The 20,899-nt window shown below is 34.1% G+C and overlaps 6 protein-coding genes across 9 annotated transcripts; 5 read left to right on the top strand and 1 right to left on the bottom strand.

The window, feature by feature from the left end:
* The first annotated feature begins 1,737 nt into the window (after nucleotides 1–1,737).
* Nucleotides 1,738–5,049, top strand: LOC106388658 (hypersensitive-induced response protein 3). Its single transcript, XM_013828779.3, has 8 exons — nucleotides 1,738–1,931; nucleotides 2,022–2,236; nucleotides 2,409–2,638; nucleotides 2,781–2,911; nucleotides 3,632–3,890; nucleotides 3,965–4,085; nucleotides 4,161–4,349; nucleotides 4,427–5,049. The coding sequence occupies exons 5-8, from the start codon at nucleotides 3,702–3,704 to the stop codon at nucleotides 4,786–4,788; spliced, it is 861 nt and encodes a 286-aa protein (XP_013684233.2). The 5' UTR covers nucleotides 1,738–1,931; nucleotides 2,022–2,236; nucleotides 2,409–2,638; nucleotides 2,781–2,911; nucleotides 3,632–3,701; the 3' UTR covers nucleotides 4,789–5,049.
* A 202-nt stretch (nucleotides 5,050–5,251) lies between these two features.
* Nucleotides 5,252–7,224, bottom strand: LOC106388659 (mitochondrial outer membrane protein porin 1). Its single transcript, XM_013828780.2, has 6 exons — nucleotides 6,996–7,224; nucleotides 6,714–6,781; nucleotides 6,463–6,573; nucleotides 6,203–6,289; nucleotides 5,885–6,093; nucleotides 5,252–5,786 (listed from the first exon to the last, which is right to left on the bottom strand). The coding sequence occupies exons 1-6, from the start codon at nucleotides 7,042–7,044 to the stop codon at nucleotides 5,480–5,482; spliced, it is 831 nt and encodes a 276-aa protein (XP_013684234.1). The 5' UTR covers nucleotides 7,045–7,224; the 3' UTR covers nucleotides 5,252–5,479.
* Nucleotides 7,225–7,390: 166 nt separating this feature from the next.
* Nucleotides 7,391–10,124, top strand: LOC106388660 (probable pectate lyase 7). The gene is made up of 4 exons (XM_048750033.1): nucleotides 7,391–8,187; nucleotides 8,543–9,293; nucleotides 9,421–9,666; nucleotides 9,752–10,124. The coding sequence occupies exons 1-4, from the start codon at nucleotides 7,994–7,996 to the stop codon at nucleotides 9,974–9,976; spliced, it is 1,416 nt and encodes a 471-aa protein (XP_048605990.1). The 5' UTR covers nucleotides 7,391–7,993; the 3' UTR covers nucleotides 9,977–10,124.
* Nucleotides 10,125–11,079: 955 nt separating this feature from the next.
* Nucleotides 11,080–13,891, top strand: LOC106386195 (galactose mutarotase-like). Its single transcript, XM_013826076.3, has 6 exons — nucleotides 11,080–11,666; nucleotides 11,761–11,810; nucleotides 12,718–12,808; nucleotides 12,924–13,031; nucleotides 13,124–13,433; nucleotides 13,514–13,891. Exons 1-6 carry the CDS (start codon nucleotides 11,138–11,140, stop codon nucleotides 13,821–13,823), a joined length of 1,398 nt encoding a protein of 465 aa, XP_013681530.2. The 5' UTR covers nucleotides 11,080–11,137; the 3' UTR covers nucleotides 13,824–13,891.
* A 401-nt stretch (nucleotides 13,892–14,292) lies between these two features.
* On the top strand, nucleotides 14,293–14,679 carry LOC125582977. The gene has a single exon (XM_048749471.1). It carries the CDS (start codon nucleotides 14,293–14,295, stop codon nucleotides 14,677–14,679), a length of 387 nt encoding a protein of 128 aa, XP_048605428.1.
* Nucleotides 14,649–17,804, top strand: BNAC03G32580D (protein SRC2). Of its 4 annotated transcripts, XM_022699392.2 has the most exons (5): nucleotides 14,649–14,790; nucleotides 15,042–15,120; nucleotides 16,485–16,865; nucleotides 16,959–17,050; nucleotides 17,270–17,804. In XM_022699392.2, exons 3-5 carry the CDS (start codon nucleotides 16,506–16,508, stop codon nucleotides 17,313–17,315), a joined length of 498 nt encoding a protein of 165 aa, XP_022555113.1. In that variant the 5' UTR covers nucleotides 14,649–14,790; nucleotides 15,042–15,120; nucleotides 16,485–16,505; the 3' UTR covers nucleotides 17,316–17,804. The 4 variants fall into 4 exon arrangements, with proteins under 4 accessions (XP_022555113.1, XP_013679596.2, XP_022555111.1 ...); XM_013824142.3 differs by having other exon boundaries at nucleotides 16,485–17,094; nucleotides 17,270–17,769; XM_022699390.2 differs by having other exon boundaries at nucleotides 16,485–17,050; nucleotides 17,270–17,769.
* Nucleotides 17,805–20,899: the final 3,095 nt, after the last annotated feature.

Raw genomic sequence — 20,899 nt, forward strand, 5'->3', positions numbered from 1 at the left:
TTCCGAAGAAGATGACAACAAATTCAAAACAAAGCTTGAATGCGTCAAAAAAATCCTTTCCGACAAAGTCGGACAGCTGGAGAATAGTCACACAAGGCGACGTTGAGAGACAGAACGAAAACAATCAAATTATTCTCGATTGCATCTTCAGGTCCCGTACAGACCGCTCCATAAGATAACAAACCGGTGAGTAAACTGAAGTGGTATTTTTTTCAGTTCTAAAAATGTTTAAATCATAATTTTTAGATTATGTTATAAATAAAGTATAAATGACATTATACGAAGTAGAAAACGAAATCCACTTTTTTCATTGAATCTACAATGTTTAGAATATGTGATCTACGTAAATAAGAGTATTCTAAAAATATTTAGAATACACATTCTGCGCTTAACCTACCTATCTAAAATCTTTAGAAATCAAAATCTACATATTAATATAAATCTAAAACACGTAGAAACCGACTTCTACATATTTACTGTAAATTTAAAACATGTAGAATTCAAAATCTACACGTTACTATAATTATAAAAACCTGTAGAAACCGATTTCTACAAATTAGATGTATTCTACGGATAAGAAATCAGTTCCTAAAAATATGGAAACAAAATATTTGGGAATATTCACTTTCATATTTTGAAAAAATCGATTTAAAAAAAAAAACGTGGTAACCTTCTTCTCACGCCGTTTTCTATATTCCATTGATTGTTCACAAAAATTTCACAAAATGTTTTACATTATCATCCAAATCAGTGTGAAATTGAGTGAGTTAGGGTTTATGAACTTGAGACTTTGATTTTCTTTCCCTTTGTTCGTGAATGAGATGAGAAATTATGGGTTTCATCCCAAAGAAATCAAGTTTAAAGAGTTGAAATCGTGTTTGGTCGGTTCAAATCAAGTGGGAATCACACCGGATATAACCGAAAAAACCAGAAAATCGATTTGGAGTACTTACCTGGGCACATGATCGATCGGTCTATAATTCGAGATCGGTCGATCTGTATGGAATCGACCTTTGCCGATCGAGTGAAACGGACCAGGTCGATCAGTATATACTCCATGTTTTTTTGTTCTGCATAATGATCAGGATCGATCGATCCGTTTGACCTTGTAATTTCGGATCGATCGATCCCGCTTGATCGAACCCATTATTTATTATATTTAAAAATTACAATTTAAGGGTGTCATTTTGAAAATAATTAGCTTAATGAGACATAAAGTATATGAGATTAGTGTAAATGGACATAATTATCATTTTTTTTGCTCTAAAAAACAATTTTCCCAAAATCTTTTGAATTTTTCCTCTTTTGATTTTGTACTCATCCAGTCATCCGCTTGTCGCTTTGAATAGATCAATCGAATATTTGACAAACAAAATAATGTCATAGTGACACCATTTCTTACGTGAAATTATTATTATTATATTCAGATACTCAAATGCAAGTAATCCATTTTCTATGGTAAACATGCGAGCCGCAACGACCGACGACTTTTATTCAAAAAATTCTTAACTCTAAATTTTGCTTGCTTTTTCTGTAATTTGTTTGAATTTTAATTTTGAAACCCTACACATAACAGCTACAGAGTAATATAAATAAAATAGAAAACAATATTAAAACCCACCTTGTTTTATTGTATTTTTTATTTTATTTTGGAACCCTACACATAAATTCCACGTTTTCCCTTCAACTTTGAGTATGCATATATATTGGTGGCTTGTCGTCTGACAATGCTATCAAAGTAGTATATTTGATTCTTAATATCCCAAACTCCGATTTTTAATGTAGCTATTTTGTAACCGATCCTTAACACACATTTAAAGACACGTGTCAGCACCTAAACTAATGTGATGAAGTAGCATCTCTCCACCGATGCCGGTAAAGAGCTCACGGAGAAGATCGGTCTCGTTTATCAGATCAACGTAGCTCCCAAGGTAGGTCCCCCCCCCCTTTTCCTAGACTCGATTTGTGTTCTAATTAATTTTTTTGGTTAAGTTTACCTATTTTGTTTGATTTTTTTTCAGAAATTAGGGTTTGAAGAAGTTACCTGCTTCGTGGATCTGAAGAAAGGGGAAGTCACCAAAGGTTAGCAATTGGGTATTCGAATAAGAGAAATTAAGACATGATTATCGTAATTGGATCCTCTTCAAATCAAAGTGGATGCTACTTTCTCCTTCAAAGATGATGACTTTGTCAAAGTTGCTACTGGCAAGATGAATCCTAAAATTGCTTTCATTAGGTTTGTCTTTTTTTCGTTAATGTCATTTTATTACAAGTTTTTAAGCAGCCTTTTGTCTTTGTGTCTGAACCCAAATCCACCAAGCTTCTGCTGTCTTGATTTTGTTTGATTTGGTTCAAGAAGTTGACCTCTGAGTCTCTGTGTGAATGTTGAATGTTTTGGTTGGTGGCAGTGGTGCGATGAAGATAAAGGGTAGTCTCAGTGCTGCGCAGAAGTTCACCCCTGACATTTTCCCAAAGCCTTCGAAGTTGTGAACACAGTGTAAGAATGGTGCTGCAAGCCTCCCTTGAACTCACCATCTGATACTTATCTCCTACCAAACAACCTGCAGTAACTTATCCAACCGTAGGTTTAACTCAAGTCTAATACAAACTGTCCGAGCTTCGTTTTTTCTCTGAGAAGGCAAGTCAACAAACACAGTTTCTCCTCTTTCACTGCAGGAGTTGTATTGAATTGAGATAAATGTTACATTTGTTTATTTTTCTATTTCACTCAACTCTGTTGAGAGCATTCCTTATTGTAATTAAGATGTTTATGTTTTCAGGCTTCTGACTCGGAGGGTGTTGCAGAGCAGGATTGTGATATGTTCTGATTCGTTTGCAGCTGGAAATTCACAGTCTGATGGTGATGAAGCCACTGCTGGATTGGTGATCAAGCCACTGCTGCTCTAGTACGGTCAGTTTCCTCTCTATCTCTTTTCTTTCGAGTACTCTCTCTCTGTAATGGATGAGTTTTAATTGTTTAAGAAGAAGCTCTGTTTAGGTTGTTCTGTCTCTTGATTCTGTAATGGAGTTAATGTTCTTCTTGTCGTTTTTCTGTTATATTTATGTTTATTCACAAAACCAAAATCATCTATTTTTTCTTTCTTTCTTTAATCATCATTCACTCTTTTTTTTAAGAATCATTAAGTTAAGAAACTATGAATGGAGGACAAAAAATTAGTTGTTTCTTAACTAAATTCTTAACACACATTTAATACTAAAAAAGTGATTAAGAAACCCTTATCAGGTTATAGGGATAATCATGTTCTTAGCTACCAAGAAACTATCATAAACTCATAAAGTATACCTCGCGTTTTTCTTCTATGATTAATTTGTAATCATTATCATATAAGATAAACAATTATATAACTCACACAAGTGTATCTGGTGGAGGTGGCTAACCCGTTTATCTGAAGTTTTGTCCAAATAAACAAAAAGAAGAGACGAAGAAAATATCTCCAAGAACCAAGATATACATTAGACTTTTCAAAAAGAAATGTCACCTTCGAATAAAATAAATACGATAATTTTCGAGGAAATGTCACATGACATGGTGTCACGATCATCATCTTATCCATCTTATCTATATAACAACCCCTCATGCGACTTTTCTCTCTTACACAAACCTTTACAGAGCACTATAAGGTGGAAAAGACAATACGTATTCTAAATCATTCTTGTTCTTATCCTTACAAGACTAAGTAATGGGGAACCTTTTGTGCTGCGTGCTGGTGAAGCAATCAGATGTGGCGATCAAGGAGAGATTTGGCAAGTTTGAAAAAGTTCTTAATCCAGGTCTCCAGTTTGTGCCCTGGGTCATAGGTGATTATGTTGCCGGTCACCTCACCCTCCGTCTCCAGCAACTCGATGTTCAATGCGAAACAAAGACAAAGGTAAGCAACGCTCAACACATATAGGTATATATATATATAGACATATCTCCTTCTAACATATCATTATGTATCAGGACAATGTGTTTGTGACAGTTGTTGCATCCATACAATACAGAGTCTTGGTTGACAAGGCAAGCGATGCTTTCTACAGACTTAGCAATCCAACATCACAAATCAAAGCCTATGTCTTCGATGGTAACTACTCCTTCATCATCTCATTCTTCATTTCCCAGTAATTCTAAATTCTGATATTGGTTCTGTTTTTCTCAGTGATCAGAGCATGTGTACCAAAGCTGAACTTGGACGATGTGTTCGAGCAGAAGAATGAAATAGCAAAATCAGTGGAAGAAGAGCTAGACAAAGCCATGACTGCTTATGGTTATGAGATCCTTCAAACCCTTATCATCGACATCGAGCCTGACCAACAGGTTAAACGCGCCATGAACGAAATCAACGCCGGTAAGTCATATAATCTTTTCAATCTTAGAACCACAAAATAAAAGTTATGTCTCTGATCTTGAAATAAATCATTACAGCGGCGAGGATGAGAGTGGCGGCGAACGAGAAAGCAGAGGCGGAGAAAATCATTCAGATAAAGAGAGCAGAAGGTGAAGCTGAGTCCAAGTACCTATCTGGTCTCGGTATCGCTCGTCAGAGACAAGCTATCGTGGACGGTCTCAGAGACAGTGTTCTTGGTTTCGCCGGAAACGTGCCGGGGACGTCAGCTAAGGATGTGTTAGACATGGTGATGATGACCCAGTACTTTGACACCATGAGAGACATCGGAGCTCACTCCAAATCTTCGTCGGTGTTTATTCCTCACGGTCCCGGCGCCGTCGCTGACGTGGCAACACAGATTCGAAATGGATTACTGCAGGCCCACCAGACCAATGCCTAAAGGGCTCAGTCAACTATCTAAAAGTCGTCTTCCCCAGTAAATTATAATGGTATATATATATATATATATTTTTTTTTTCTTTTTTATCGTGATTGTGGTTTTATATTTTCTTTTGCCAGATTTAATAATTGTGTCTGTCTCTGTGATTTTGTAAATATATTGCCAATTAAGTTTGTATAAAAATTAAAAATGTAAGTATAACTCTTATCTCTCACTGTATTTGGTTGTCAATCGAAATAATATACGTGTGTTATGGCCCAAGCTACATATACGTAGGTAGACCTTAGAAAAGTCAACCCATTCAGCTCTGGGTAATTTTCAGTCGGCCCACTTACTTAACACGAGCACAATTGAATATCCAATCTTATAATAAGTTCTCACCTACTTCACATAATAGAGTGAGAACACAAGATAGTGTTGAAGGAAAAAAAGAGCCCAGGAAAGTCTCGAAAACAAAACCGAGTGGAAGGAACAAAGTGCATAGCATATAAGTAGAAACAGAACTCAAAAGGATTTTAATGTTTCATCGTGTCAACAAGACAGACGACCTTTTTCAGCCGTTTTATTCTCTACAAATCCGACAAGAAAATGGGGGAAAGTTTTTAGCAGTAGCCATTAAAACCAACAAACCAAGCAGAGGAAAACAGAACCAAAGTCGGAAAAAAAAAAATATTCTTTGCTTGGCTCATATTCAAGGCTTGAGAGAGAGGGCCAATCCAACCTTCGCATTCTTGTCAATAGCCTTGGTGTCAACTTCTCCAGAGATTGTGAAGAAGGACCCGGGTGTCCACTGGTGCTGAATGAGTGCATTGGCAATCCCGGCACTGTTCACACGTGCCTTCACCGTGGTCAAGGGGTCAAGTGAATGCTGCGTTCCCACGGTTATGGTGTTGGTCTTGCTAGAGAACTTGTGGCTCACTTCTGCTCCAACCGCAGTGTTGAACAGCGGGTTAACAATATGATAGTATGAAGCGTTGACAGAATCTCCTTTGTCATTCCTAAACAAACAAGGAAAAGCCAAAGATATCTATTATAAAAAATTTGATCAAAGACCCAATATTTAATCAGCAAATTCCTCGCAAGAATTTTGACTTACAGGGTGAGGGAGGCAATTAAATCATCCTTGGTGAAGTTAACACCAGCATTGATCTTGGTGAAATTGCCGGATTTGGTGTCGAAGGAAACGTCGGTACCAGCAGCCAACACATTGGTTCCAATAACACCAGAGAAGTTGACAGTGGGGTTCTGAGTCAATCCCATGCTCGTGCTGATACCAGCGTAGTCATGCAAGTACTGAAGCTCAATCTGTTTGGAAAAGTAAACACAATTTAAAAAAAAAAAAGAATATGAAGTTAGAAAAGCAAGGCTATCAAACTTATATCAAATATCAGAAGCTTGATTGAATAGTGAATACCTTGCCGGAGTTTTGGTCAGGGGCCCTGAAGCTGAAGATGGACTTGAGCCCAGGTGCAGCCTCATCAACCGTAGCAGTGATCAAAACCTGGACCATTTATACACAAACATAGATGTTGTTACTAGCTTAGGAGTATATACAAGGAACACAATGTTTACAAAAGAGTATCCAGTAACACAGTACTCTCAAACAGACACATAGATGTTGGTTGATTAGATAAGATAATCTGATACAAGTTGGGCAGGAGGAACAAAACTTACGGTATTGTCAGTGCAAACTCTCAAGTCAGTAGTGATGTTCTTTTGCTTCAATTGAAAAGTGACATCTCCTAACAGTAGGTCACCTTTCTTAGTTCCAGTTGAAGTGATGGCCTAACAAAAGGAAGAGGATAGTAGTTCACAGAGGTGACACACTTAAAACAATAAAAAAAAAAAACTCAAAAGTAGAGTTAAAAGCTAATCAGTAATTAGAAGCACAACTCGAGAACATTTATCATCGCTTAGAAACTTACAACACCAGCTGGAGAGTGAGTGGTGATACTCAATTTGTGGTCGCTGTTGTGGTCCTTGTACAGAAGATCTGCAATCATTCAAAGCAAATGATCAATTTCAATCGAATAATACGCATGCCTATCGGGATCCGAAAATCTTAAACCGATTGCAAGAGATTCGAAAACAACCCAGATCATTAAACCCTAAACGGAACCCTAATTTGCAACTATCGGATTCGCAGATACAGATTCATTCATAGCAATGAAATGGAAAGCAGTGAGAGAGAGAGAGAGAGATTTGACCTCTGACTTTTTTGCCGATGTCGGTGTAGAGACCTGGACCTTTCACCATTTTTGCTTTGCTTTGCTTACTACCAAAAAGAACAAAAGATACCTCGAGAGATAGAGAGAGAGAATCGCAGAACGATAGTCGTGGCTGGCGTCTATAAGGAAGAGGTTGAAGAAAGCCCTAATTTTTATTTTCCTCCTTATCAAGCAAAATTTTATCAGCCGTTGGATCGAGATAACCCATCTTCCTCTTCTGTACTAACTACGTGGCACTCAAGCGGCGTCGTTTACTTCTGTCCTCTCTTTCCCGGGTAATCAATCGGTTTATACTTTGATTTTCGGTTTATCAGTTGAGTTTTTTAACCAATCCATTAGCCTGCGATGACATTCCTTGTAAAACGTTACTGGATAATCAGGAACCATTAACCAAAACATATATATCTTTAATCAGGCACCTTAACATATGAGTAGAAGGTTCAAATCAAAGTTCAGTTTAAGTTTATATACTTCTTTAAAAATTGTTAAAGTTTTATTAATATATTATATGGTTTGATATATATACACATCATAGATTAATTTGTACTACTTTTAGATATGCATATGAGAAGCAACAAGTAATTTGGTTATTGTTGCCAAAATTGGTTGAACATGTGGAGAAAACAGTAAGGCTTCTCTCTTTACAGAAACATATCCAAATTTAGGGGAAGCAAAGAAACCTGTCCACACGTGAATTATGCTGGCTTTCCATACATAACGGGAAAATTTTCTTATTTTAGAAGTTAACTTTCTTGGTCAACTTTTTGTTATTTAAAGACCAACCTTCACGTTTGTTCAACTTCGCAATACGGTTCATCTACCAAACAGAAAAACAAACGACCTTAAGTCATGTTTAAAGCTTAGCAGTTCTCCACATATACATATTTAAAAAATATAAAAAGATTACCCCTTTAAGAAAAGAAATAATTCATACAGATTGTTTTCTGTAGCAAAAAGGGGTAATCAAATTAAAAAAAATGGAGACAGCTAGGCTTTTCAAATTAGTGTGTGTGATTTGTATTGCCAGTTTGATTCCGACCTTAAGAGCCAATGTTGCGGAGACCGATGATTATTGGGTAAAAATGGCTAATGAAGCTCGTAAACGTACCCTTATGGCTTATCATCCCGATCCTTATCAGATTGTCGACCACTTCCACGAACGTCACTACGAGTAAGCCCGTTAACCCTTTTTTAGCTGTATTTGTTTTCAGTCCTGTTGTAATTTATAACTTTTACTTGTGATGGGGATATCAATTTTATTTGGATTAGTTTAGTTATTTGATTTTATTCAACTTAACTAACGTACAAAAAAAAAACTATCTCTAGAAGTTTTAGTAAGGGGTAAAAATTATTTAAAAAATATACTTTGAAAGGGAAATATCTCTACACCCTGGACTTTGATTGCTACAATATTATATAAGAAAGACGTGACATGAATTTACGATCATGTTTTGTTATGGTGTTTTTTTAACAATGATTTTGGATTTATGATGGGTTTGGTTTTTGTGCATATGTATGATCTTCAGCAACTCTACTGATGTTGAGGAGACGGAGGAACACGCATCCGAGGAAGAGGACGACATTGAGATGAGTTCTAGTCCGACGAACAGCACAAGACGGAGCCTAAGAGGTAGAGGTAAAGGTAAAGGTAGAGGGAAATGGAGCAAGCTAAAGGGACCTTGCACTGCAAGTAACCCTATTGATAAATGTTGGCGTTGCCAGCCCGATTGGGCCAGGCGTCGCAAGAAGCTCGTCAAATGTGTTCGTGGCTTCGGGTACAGGACCACAGGAGGCAAACGCGGTCGAATCTACGTGGTCACTAGCAACAGAGACGATGATACGGTGAACCCTAGACCCGGAACACTGCGTCACGCTGTGATTCAGAACGAACCTCTCTGGATCATTTTCAAGCACGATATGAGCATTAGGTTGAGCCAAGAGCTAATGATTAATAGTCACAAGACGATCGATGCTCGTGGCACTAACGTGCACATCGCATATGGTGCTGGGATCACGATGCAGTACGTGCGAAACATCATCATCCATGGGCTTCACGTCCATCACATCGTCCCGGGCAGTGGTGGCATGATAAGAAACTCTAATGACCACTTTGGGTTTAGAGGACAGGCCGATGGAGATGGTATCTCTATCTTTGGAGCAACAAACATTTGGCTTGACCACATTTCTATGTCTAAATGCCAAGATGGTCTCATCGACGCTATAATGGGCTCCACCGGGATCACTATCTCTAACTCTCATTTCACCCACCACAACGATGTGAGTATTCATCAAATCCGTACATGTCTAGTAGATTTCAGTTGCCTAATTGATTTGATCGCTATATATGGACTTTTAAAAACAATTTTAAAGTTGTAATTAATGGACATGTTGTTTGTGTGTTTAGGTGATGTTGCTTGGTGCACAAAATGATAACCACGCGGACAAGAAGATGCAAGTCACTGTGGCTTTCAACCACTTTGGTAAAGGACTTGTGCAGAGGATGCCGAGGATTCGGTGGGGTTTCGTCCATGTTGTCAACAATGACTATACTCACTGGGAGCTTTATGCTATCGGCGGTAGCCAAAGTCCTACCATTCTCAGCCACGGAAACCGTTTCATCGCTCCTCCTCACATACAACATTACAGAGAGGTACGTACAAAACATATAAACCCAAAGGCTTGATGTGTTTAAAATATAGTTTTTTTGGAACTAAGAGAAAGATGTGTATATATAGGTGACAAAGAGGGATTATGCTCCAGAATCGGAGTGGAAAAACTGGAATTGGAGATCCGACAAAGACATTTTCATGAACAACGCATATTTCAGACAATCTGGAAATCCAAAATTCATGTGTTCACACTCCAGACAACAGATGATAAAGCCCAAACACGGTTCGGCCGTTTCAAAGCTTACCAAATACGCCGGAGCATTGGATTGCCGGGTCGGAAAACCATGCTAATAATATTAAATCACTACTACTAGTCTACTACTTTTCTCTCTTGTATCTAGGCCATGAACCAAAAATATTAATGGGTAAAATGAAAACAATTCTAACTTATGAGGTTCTTTCTGTAAGGATACGTTGTAATTCTATTTTGTTTTTTGTATTCAATTTGTTGTCGTGTATGTTTATTTGGTGGTGCTCGTCATATTTTCACTATTTTATTTTAAGAACAAACATGAAACCAATGAGAAAACAGATAATTAAGACCATTATTTAACAGAACAGCGTGCTACAGAGCATATCATCGAACATGAATCTCATAGGGCGGCTCGGAGTAACGCAGTCAGACGTGTATGCTCTACTTATATGATGGTAGAATTATCGGCTGTAAAATTGTATAAGTAATATTTTTTAGCGTTGTAATAGCATAATTAACCGGACGTTAAAAAAGTTTATGTTTGACACCAAATAATAATCTTCCCAAAAAGTATATCAGTGTTCAGTGACATGCAGCGCAATTTCTAATTCTTAAATACCATGAAATCTCGATCAAGGATATGCCTAAATCGTCGAAGATCTTATACTTTATTTATTTGATAATAAGGACAAACTAAAAACCTTATTGCTAAGCTCAAATTAATTACATATAATTTTAAATTCGCTAATATATAATCAAAAGAATTGTGCGTTAATGACAAAAGGCGCAACAAAGAAAATTAACAACAAAGTATGAGTGTTGTGATGATGACATCATTACAAATTAAAGACAAAATGCACCAACATATCGCTGTTATCGCATTACTTTTTCTTCAATCATCGATATATCTAACCCCGTCCTGAAAAGGTTCTGCAATACTCAAATGCGACTTTTTTCTCTGGAGTTTTCAATATTTTCATGAAACTGAATAAAATAAGTAAATTGTTTTATTTTATCAGATAACTAGATCACGATATATCTAACCAACCAAACCAAATAATGTCACTAGATAGATAGTTTAGATTTTTTCTTGTTATTTAATTTGAAAAGATAACACGCTTATTTAAATATCATTTTCTATTAAAATGGTATAGCTAAATAATTCCGTAAATTTAGTTAAAAAACGCCTATAAAATACCCACCAGAAGACTAAAGTCGCTCACACACACACACACACACACATTAAAAAAAAACTAAAAATGGTTAGGGTTTCCGTTTTATTGTGTTTTGTTATCTTGGTTGTAATCATGGTTAGTGTATCATTTGCCGAAAATAATGAAGTGAAATCGACTAGTTTGAAGAAAGCCAAAGGACAAGAAACTGATCAGTCGATTACTAAGGTAAATGATGACGGTGAGCATGATGATGGCCACGATCAAGATCATGACAATGATAATGACGATGAACATGATAATAACCACGATCACGACAATGCTGATGACGACGATCACGACAATGCTGATGACGACGATCACGACAATGATGATGATGACGATCATGATCATGACAATGACAATGATCAAGATAATGATCATGAAGGTGATGATGATAACGATCAGGATGATCATGACAATGATAACGATGATGGTGATGATAACGATGATGGTGATAGCGAAGATGATGAAAAGGAGACATTGGGGGTATACGAGCTAAAGAAGGGGAGTCTCACTGTCAGATTTACAAATCGCGGTGCTTCTATCATATCTCTCCTTTTCCCCGATAAAAATGGTAAGTGGATCAACCACTATTACATGCATATTGTTTTATGGGTATAGTATTGTATTATACATAAATATACTTATTTTGTGGCATTCATTTCCAGGAAAGACGGAGGACGTCGTTCTTGGGTATGATAGCGTCAATGAGTACATGGTAAGTGAAACCTCATCTCTAGGGAAAATGGGTGGGCATATGATACCCTTTGACTTGTATTCGAACTATAATAGCACCACCATCTTTATTTTGGTATCTTCAGTGGCCGACGTAGGTTGATTTTGGGAGAGACACTTGTCCACCATCTAATTATATTAATGAGATCTGTCAAGGTTTTTAATAATGTATTTATTAAAAATTCAATTTCATTCAACTATTTAGTAGTGTTTTATAGTTTTGCTTCGGATATGAATACCTTTTAGATCTAAGACCATGATTAACCTCGGTTTCTTAACTGATGTTCTTAGTTTCGGCTAAAAGACGGTTCTTACCTTTTATTATATTTTAACTAAGAAAAGTTAAGAACCGTCTATTAAATAAGAGATATAAGAGCAGTCTTTTATCTGAAAAGTGTAAAAACAAAAAATAAAAAAATGTCAAATTATGAGTTAAAAACTCCGGCTATGAGACCGGGGTTAATCATGTTCTTAGACTAACACTAAGTATATTTTTCTTTGCTGAAGAATGTTTTTGATATCTGAAACCGAAGTACTTGCCTCTGATCTAATTTAATTTTCTTTTAAAAAAGATTATTTAAAGATATGTATTAATTTTTCTTGAGATAATAATTGATAGGATAACTAAAAAAAAATTATTCGACCGTGCGTTTGAATATATTCGAACAAATAAAAATAACCAAACACTGAAACATCTCGAGATGATATTTGATTGGAAGATATTTGATTGGGCATAATATTTCAGATAATTTGCTTCCTTATATAAAGATTCACTTTGGTTTTTTTTCCCAACTACCTAATTAAGTAGACCAAGTTTTTTTTTTTGCTTCTTTATATAAAGATTCACTTTGGTTAAACATCATAAAACATAATAATTAACTTGTAATCAGAATGATACTGTATTTTTTGGAGCGACTGTGGGACGTGTAGCCAATAGAAGAGAAAAGACAGTTGCCAACGATGCTAAAAACACAATTCAAGGTAAATACCTGATTAACTGATTAACTTATTGGTTAACCTTTTAGTATATGGAAAAAAATAGTATATGTAGCTACGTTCTATTTAAGTGGACTTATTGTTTTCTTAAATCAATTAGGTGGGAAGAAAGGGTTTGGTCATGCGATTTGGAGAGTTGCAAAACACAGATATAATGGCAAGAAACCTTATATTGTTTTCACCTACACAAGTCCTGATGGCGATCAAGGTCCATTTTTCATTTTATTTAGTCTTAATTAGTCACTTTTTAAATGCATAAATTCTAAGATACATGAAGGTTATAATTAAATACATCGATAGGATTTCCGGGGAGACTAGACGTCACCGCGACGTATACGTTGGTCGGAGAAAACCAACTACAATTGGTGATGGAAGCAAAGGCTAGAGAGAAAGCAACTCCTGTGAATTTAGTTCATCATTCTTATTGGAATCTTGGTGGTCATAGCAATGGTGATATATTGTCTGAAGAAATTCAAATTCTCGGTTCCGGTTATGCTCACGTCGACGATAATCTCATCCCCACCGGAAAAATCCTCTCCGTTAAAGGAACATCATACGATTTTCTCAAACTCCGACCTATTAAAGATAACATCAATGAGATTAAGCTAGGGTAAAAAGTTGCAAATAAAATATATATTTATATATACTATTTTCTAATACTATATAAAATGTTATTTTGTTGTAATGCAGGCACGGTATAAATTATTGTCTAGACGGTGTTGCTAACCAGATGAGAAAAGTCGTGGTGCTTGTGGACAAAAAATCGAAGAGGAAAATGGAGTTATCTACAGATCAGTCAGGTCTGAAGTTCTATACTGGAGGAAGCTTGAAGACAATGAAAGGAAAAAACGGATCGGTTTATAAAGCTTACTCCGGTTTATGTTTAGAAACACAAAGTTTATCCAGTGCAATCAGTAATCAGTATCTTCCTTCGCAGATAGTTAAACCGGGTGGAAAATATAAGCATACTTTGCTCTTTAAGTTTTCTATTGTTCCCTAAACTTTGTAACTTTCTGGAAGCTTATATGACCAGAAACATGATAAAAATCAAAAACTTAATTATATCAATTTGATGCGAAGTGTGTGCTTATATATATAGGCGTGTACGTAAAATTTTAAGTAGAAGGTAAAATTAGTTTGATGTTCCATTAACTAGTATATGCTATAAATACAATTTTTTTAATTAGATGACTTCAGCAATCATTTTTTTTTTTTGCGAAATATATTGTTAACCAACTAAATATGAGCATCAGAGTCAATACAATAGGCTGACCATCAATTTAAGGTTCTATGTGCATACTATTATTAGTCACAGATTATGGTATAAAATACCCTAAAACATGAAAGACAAGAACTAACATCTCTTCTCGCCTCTTTTCCTTTAACAAACTATTTGGAATCTAATTTCAAATTCAACTATTTGAAATCTAATTTCAAATTGGTTGTTAAGGGAAAGTTGAGCTCTAGTCATGGCAAAGATCGCCTTGTTGCTTTTCGTCATGGCCATTCTGGTCTCTCTCCACGCTAATGAAGCTCACCACCGTAAGGGAGATCCAGCGCCTGAAAAAGACTTAACAGCCAAGAAAAAGAGCATTCAAGGTTTGACATCTGAGATGAAACCGTTGAGCAAATCTGAACAGGTGTTGAATAATAACCTTGAAAAAGATCACAATAAGAAAAATGTGCTTTCAAAAAATGATCACAAGAAGAAATTAGATTCAATGGCTTATGCACAGAAACTTAAAAGATTCCGCAGGGTTACTAAAATCAAGAGAGCACCTGCGAGAAAGAGGAAATCTGTATCCATAATCCAATCGATCTTGCATGATTTTGGATTAAACGGAGGGAGAAACTGACAAAAAATAACAATTAGGGTTTGATTCATACTGATGACTTTATAAAGGATGATTCATACTGATGACTTTATAAAGGATGTTTGAACCTGGCCATGGATTCTAGCTTTACAAGTGAGTGGAGAAAATAATTTCCCATATTATATTATTTACATCATATTGTAATTGATATAATTTAATGAAATATTACTAATTTTTTTAACGATAGATAATTATGTTATTACAACTATGAAAAATATTACGGACGATTATACCGCCTATCATACGAGGATTTACGCCTGACTACATCACTCCTGAAATATTTTTTTATTATTGATGACAGTTTTCTATTAGAATACAACTATATTAACTGTTTGTGGATACAGATGGGTTTACAACAAGTATGGAACCACATCAATTTGCAAAAAAGAAGGGGTGGAATTGTCCATACATTTTCTTAACTAGGTATATATATGACAAATTGACAGTGTAGCCTAATATATATATATATATATATCAACAATAATCAAGTGATCTTTCAATAATATGATTAAATTTCTATAGAATACTATAATCATATGCGATGCGATACGCGAAATCAAACCCATTGTCACTGATGCTAATATATAGCTAGTGTTGACAAAAAAAATACACATATATCTTCAAAATTACGTTTTATATGTTTTAATTTTGTTTTAGCACTAAATATTATTTCGTAAAAGTTTAGTTTGTATTGTTGATACAGAATAAGTTTAAACAAAGTTTAGTGCTTTGCGGAAAAAAATATATATATATATACTAATAAAGCAAAACAAACTATCTTCATTCTTAAACAAACTAAGCAAATAATCCACCAAAATTTGACAAAAAAACATAGTTTCTAAAATTTTATAAATTTTCTCTTATTTTAAGTTTTTAATTTTGTATCCCAAATATATTAACACATTATCTAATAGTCCATAGAATACTTTTCTAAGGTAATATATTTTCAGTTAAACCAAATATTAAACATGAATTCTATCATAAAAATTACAATTTAGTGAAAATAAATAATATTATCTACATAAATACATAAAATATAAATAAATCATACAAATAAAAATTATGAGAATGCATTGTCCATTTCTTTTTGCTTGATCAAGACAATACTAATGAAATACGTTTTAATACCTTTTATTAAATTCAAAAAAATAATGAAAGTTAAATCTAAAGATTAATGCATAAACAAAATATAAAATTTTAAAATAAAAGAATCATTCTAAAAATATGAACAAGTAATCAGGTAACGTGTTAGAATTCAAACATGACCATAGACCTCACAAGACAACCGATTGTACAAAAATATCAATTTATATTCATTAATGGTTCTTCCATTTGTTTAAATTTTATTATGTTATTTAACAATATTAATATAATAAATGTGAGATATATAATGTAATAAATGTGAGATATCTTTAGGAGATACTCTCTCATTATTTGAGAACCGGTTCTTAACTTTTTTAGTTAAAAGTTAAGAGACGGATTCTTATATTCCGATAAAAACTTCACTCTAAAAACCCCCAATAATCATGCTCTGGTGCTCTAATTGCCTTCCTCATTTTCAGTTAAAATTTACGCGTTTCATTTATTTTAAAGTTCTCCCAAACGCGTTTTATGTTTACACCGTTTTATATCCCCTTACGAAAATCTCAGTGCAAACATCTCTATAAATTGAACTCTCATGCAAGCTTGGAAATATCATCAAAGCTTTCCTCTATATATATGTTATAATAAGCGTATTTTTATTTTCTTTTCTTTCTGATAACAATTATATATAAACGTATCTTTAGGTATTAGTTCGCGTGGCAGCCATGAAAGGTCCCACCTTAGAGCTTAATATCAACTCAGCAAGTGACCTTGAGAATGTCAACTACATCACTAAGATGAACGTTTATGCCGTCATAACCCTTTTGGGCGACAAAAAGATTCAGAAAGCGAAAACCGGTGTAGATCACTACGGTGGATCTAGCCCTAACTGGAATCACGCCGTCAAATTTTCCGTCAATGAGAGATTAGCCCGAGAAGGTCGTCTAACACTCGTCGTGGGATTGTTCTCCAGTCGACTCCTAGGCAGTAAAGATATTGGTGAGGTCGAGGTCCCATTTGGATACCTCTTACCGTCAACTAATGGTAACGGTAATGGCCATGAAATGAAGTTTGTGACGTATCAGGTGAGAACTCCGTCTGAGAAAATGAAAGGTTCTTTGACTTTCTCGTACCGGTTCAGTGACACAACAGTCATTTCCGGTCCGGCTTACCAACAGGTACCAGCTTCGTGGGCTTCGCCGAGTCAGCATGGTTATGGACCGCATTGTTACATGCCGCAGCCGCCACCGCCGCAGAATGAAGAAATAAGGTTGCAGAAAGCTGGTCTTGTTGTTTCAGCACTGTCATTATTTCGTGAGTGATAACAAACTAATGTTAGTCACCAAAACTAGTTAGTTCCCAATTTATATTTGTCTGTTGAATGATCAAACGAATGCAACGAGGAAATACTTTAGTGATTTACACATCCACTTTTGTTTTTTTGTTGAATTTTTAAATTGATTAACAAAAAAAATAAAAAAAATTACAGGGCACTGAGGTTTATGCTTTCAGATAAAGAAACACAAGTCATATAATGGGAAAAAACAGATTATAGTTGTAGGGAAGAAGCCCGAGTGAGCCAACGCTGCATCATGTCACCATGGAAGCTTGGCTTCCGCTTTCGCAGAGAGGATATCCTGTTCCTAATTGTCTTGTCAATGTACCGAACCATTTGACCCGCACTGAGGGGAGTGCCCTGATGGCGCCTGCTGTTCCTCTCACGCCAAATACTATGGATGCTAGCTTGGAGAGCAAGTTTCAGGAAACATGTATCAATTTCCCTCCGGCGATGAGATAGAAGAGATGTGACGGTGATAGTCCAGTCGGGATTCACACTTTTTTTTTATTCATTAAGTCTAGATGGTTAAGATGATTATTAAGAGCATATCCATTTGACTCAGCTGAAAATCATGTTTTGTATGTTTTTCTTATTAAACTCTCTCTGAAAATCTTTTTTTTTATTATTCGAGGAGCATTTTAAATAATTAACCTTATCACCATGTGTGATTAACAAAAATGTCATTTCCTATGTGTCATCATGAGAATCATTCTCACACTCTTTATTAAATAGCTCTCTATTGCCTAAACTAATTACATATAATGCCATTTCTCATTAAATTTAATAATATGAAGAGATTATATTACTATACTATATGAGTTGTGATTGCATTACTAAAAACGTAGACAATACCCGAGATAACCATTGCGTGGAAACATAAGGAAGCTAAATTTCGTTCTTCTATTGGTCAAAGCGAGACGTAACCGATGGTTATGCCTACAACATTATCTCTCTTTGATCAGTGAGAAGAAGCCTTGCATATATAACATGAAACATTTCAAGGTATAGTTACTCACCTCAATGGATTTTAATAATTATCGAACAAAACATATATAGCCACAAAATGAATGGCAAAATATAGTTATCTATATTTTTAGCATAATATTAGTGGATTGAGCGATGTGTATGCTTCATTATTTTACAAATTTTTAGTATAATATTAGTGGATTCTTCGATGTGTATGATGTATTATTTCATAGAAGCTATCATACATAATTTTTTTTTAATAAAAATTGTTAGGATTTTGACTATATATATACGATTCATGTTTTATAAGATTCATGTTCTTTACGATTCATAAATAAAACATGACCTTTTTTGGGACTGGAAAATATAAACGATTCAGAATTACGTTCTTCTATAAAACTTCCTTATGCGACATTTATTTTGATTAATATTTTTGGATTATTATGGGATACATGAAATTTATTTTGGGAATTTATTTTAATAGCATCAATATAAACGTTTTTATATTGTAAAATCAAAATGTTGTCTATACAAAATCTATTGAATATCTTGCGTGATTGTAAAATACATTCGAAAAGGAATTTCATATTAAATTTTTTCAATCCCTTAAATTTTACAACAAGACTTTTTGATTTTGAAATTATATTAAATGGTAACAGACATTAAATTTGGTAATTTATATCATTCATTTCTGATTAAGTTTAAAGTCAAATATCATTTTATTATGGACTTTCTTTATTTTCCCTCCTTGCATGTAAGACTTTCTATAATTGTCTGGAAATCTAGGATTATAATGTTATGCGAAATTAATAGGATTATCTGGTATTTATAGTCACAAATGATAGGGTTTTGACTATATATACGATTCATATTGTTATAATTTGAATATTCTTTACGATTTATGAATGATACATGACATTTTTTAGGGTCTGGAATATATAAACGATTCATAATTATGTTTTTCTATAATTATTTGGTTTGTGACATTTATTTTGGTTTATTTAGAGACAATTATATATGTGAGTAAAATTTAATTTGAAACTGAAAAATATAAAAAAATTTATATTGTAAAATCAAAGTGTCATATATAAAAATTTTATAAGCAATCTTGAGTGATTGTAAAATACATTCAAAAATTGGTGAAACTGTATTAAAAACTTCTGGGCTATCCCTTAATTTTGATTACAAGACTTTTTGATTACGTAATTAACATAAATGTTGACAGACATTAAATTTGAAAATTTAATTTTTTCCGATTCAGTTTAAGGAATATGTCATTCTTAATGTAGACTTTCTTAATCTTTTCCCTATGCATATATTACTTTATATACTTGTCTGGAAATCTACTAATAATTAGATATTTGCAACATTGTTTTATGGCGAAAATTATTTATTTTTTCAAATCTCGTGGGTCAAAACCCAATCAGTTACTATATATATATATATACCATATCATCCATATAGCTACAATATCACAAACTACACGTTTCAAAACAAGCAAAAATATATTAAGCATGAATTTCATTTCTGACTTGAAACCAAAAAGTCTTTGTGGAAGATTATGGTGAATGTCATAAAACTTTGGAAGCAGTACTAGGCTGCTACTGGAGAAACCATTGAATGGTTTTCGTAGACGAAAAAATTAGGTTTTCTTATGATGTATATTCTTTAAATCGTAAGCAAATTATGTGTTTATTATTTGATGCTTTCATTAGTTATTATATTGTAGGGAGACAAAATCCATACATCGGTTAGAAAGGACTGGTTTCACAGTGTGATCCTTTAATGAGACAACAATGTTCTAAGATTCTGTTTAATTTTTCCTTGACACCCTCTTGCGATAACATATAAAGTTATCTGAATCATATGTTGTTTCCAAGATTGAACTGATCAATGATTGTAACTACATTTGTCTAGCCAACTTCCGTTGGATCATTCTTGGTCTTTCTCATCCAAAATTCTATGTTGGTATGTTCATGATATTTGACTATATGTATATAAACTCATTTTGTCTATGTGTATATAAACTCATCCAAAGTTCTATGTTGGTATGTTCATGATCATTCTTGGAGTTATATTTTAGTTCAGTATGCAATTGTTGCCTTTTATTGATAACAACTATTTATTTTAAGTTTACTATTATCTTTTTATCATCAATTATCAACTTTATCCTCCATGTGATTGTTAATAAATTTCAAGCAATATATATTAACCATAAACGATAAGGTCGGAATCTAACATGTGAATGTTAATAGATTACTTGGTTGACAAGGTAATCTATTGTATTTATTGTATATACAATAGATTAATAGGAGCTGATATTATATGTATATTTTGCTAATATTTTTCATATTTCATAATAAGACCGACTTAACAGGGTTACTAACATTGATGGGATTTCCAAAATTGTCTTCGACCCCATTGGTGTTCCAGAAATTGATGCTTTAAGATTGAGGTAATACATGCATTCACATATTTTGTTAAATAATATTTTTAAATTCTCTAGATGATCTCTTTGCTATTGTTCATAATATGATTGCAAACGAAGACTTCTGAAGGCATTATTGACATCAGTTATTTTGTCTCTATTTTTAATTTTCTTTTGTTTTTTATACATTGTTCCTTTTATATTTTATTAGACTGTTTCTTATGTTTCATTTAATATTATATTTATAATTTACCCGCATGCAAACAAATATACAATTTAATTTTAATGGCCATCGCATATAAATTTATATTGACATACTAAAATTCCTAGCTATAATCCGTACTTTCTTACATATATTTTTCTTACTATGCCTTTAACTTTTATTA

The sequence above is a fragment of the Brassica napus genome, chromosome C3 (assembly GCF_020379485.1).
Source record: "Brassica napus cultivar Da-Ae chromosome C3, Da-Ae, whole genome shotgun sequence".
NCBI lineage: Eukaryota > Viridiplantae > Streptophyta > Magnoliopsida > Brassicales > Brassicaceae > Brassica > Brassica napus.

Bases quoted from the DNA above. Each gene is read 5' to 3' on its own strand.
- LOC106388660 (XM_048750033.1), top strand. From the start codon at position 7,994: ATGGAGACAGCTAGGCTTTTCAAATTAGTGTGTGTGATTTGTATTGCC. The intron at 8,188-8,542 runs GTAAGCCCGTTA...TATGATCTTCAG, and splicing joins TTCCACGAACGTCACTACGA to CAACTCTACTGATGTTGAGG. The intron at 9,294-9,420 runs GTGAGTATTCAT...TTGTGTGTTTAG, and splicing joins ATTTCACCCACCACAACGAT to GTGATGTTGCTTGGTGCACA.
- LOC125582977 (XM_048749471.1), top strand. From the start codon at position 14,293: ATGGCAAAGATCGCCTTGTTGCTTTTCGTCATGGCCATTCTGGTCTCT.
- BNAC03G32580D (XM_013824142.3), top strand. From the start codon at position 16,506: ATGAAAGGTCCCACCTTAGAGCTTAATATCAACTCAGCAAGTGACCTT.
- LOC106388658 (XM_013828779.3), top strand. From the start codon at position 3,702: ATGGGGAACCTTTTGTGCTGCGTGCTGGTGAAGCAATCAGATGTGGCG. The intron at 3,891-3,964 runs GTAAGCAACGCT...ATTATGTATCAG, and splicing joins AATGCGAAACAAAGACAAAG to GACAATGTGTTTGTGACAGT. The intron at 4,086-4,160 runs GTAACTACTCCT...TGTTTTTCTCAG, and splicing joins CAAAGCCTATGTCTTCGATG to TGATCAGAGCATGTGTACCA.
- LOC106388659 (XM_013828780.2), bottom strand. From the start codon at position 7,044: ATGGTGAAAGGTCCAGGTCTCTACACCGACATCGGCAAAAAAGTCAGA. The intron at 6,574-6,713 runs GTAAGTTTCTAA...TCCTTTTGTTAG, and splicing joins CTCACTCTCCAGCTGGTGTT to GCCATCACTTCAACTGGAAC. The intron at 5,787-5,884 runs GTAAGTCAAAAT...TTGTTTGTTTAG, and splicing joins TTAATTGCCTCCCTCACCCT to GAATGACAAAGGAGATTCTG.
- LOC106386195 (XM_013826076.3), top strand. From the start codon at position 11,138: ATGGTTAGGGTTTCCGTTTTATTGTGTTTTGTTATCTTGGTTGTAATC. The intron at 11,667-11,760 runs GTAAGTGGATCA...ATTCATTTCCAG, and splicing joins CCTTTTCCCCGATAAAAATG to GAAAGACGGAGGACGTCGTT. The intron at 11,811-12,717 runs GTAAGTGAAACC...ACTTGTAATCAG, and splicing joins ATAGCGTCAATGAGTACATG to AATGATACTGTATTTTTTGG.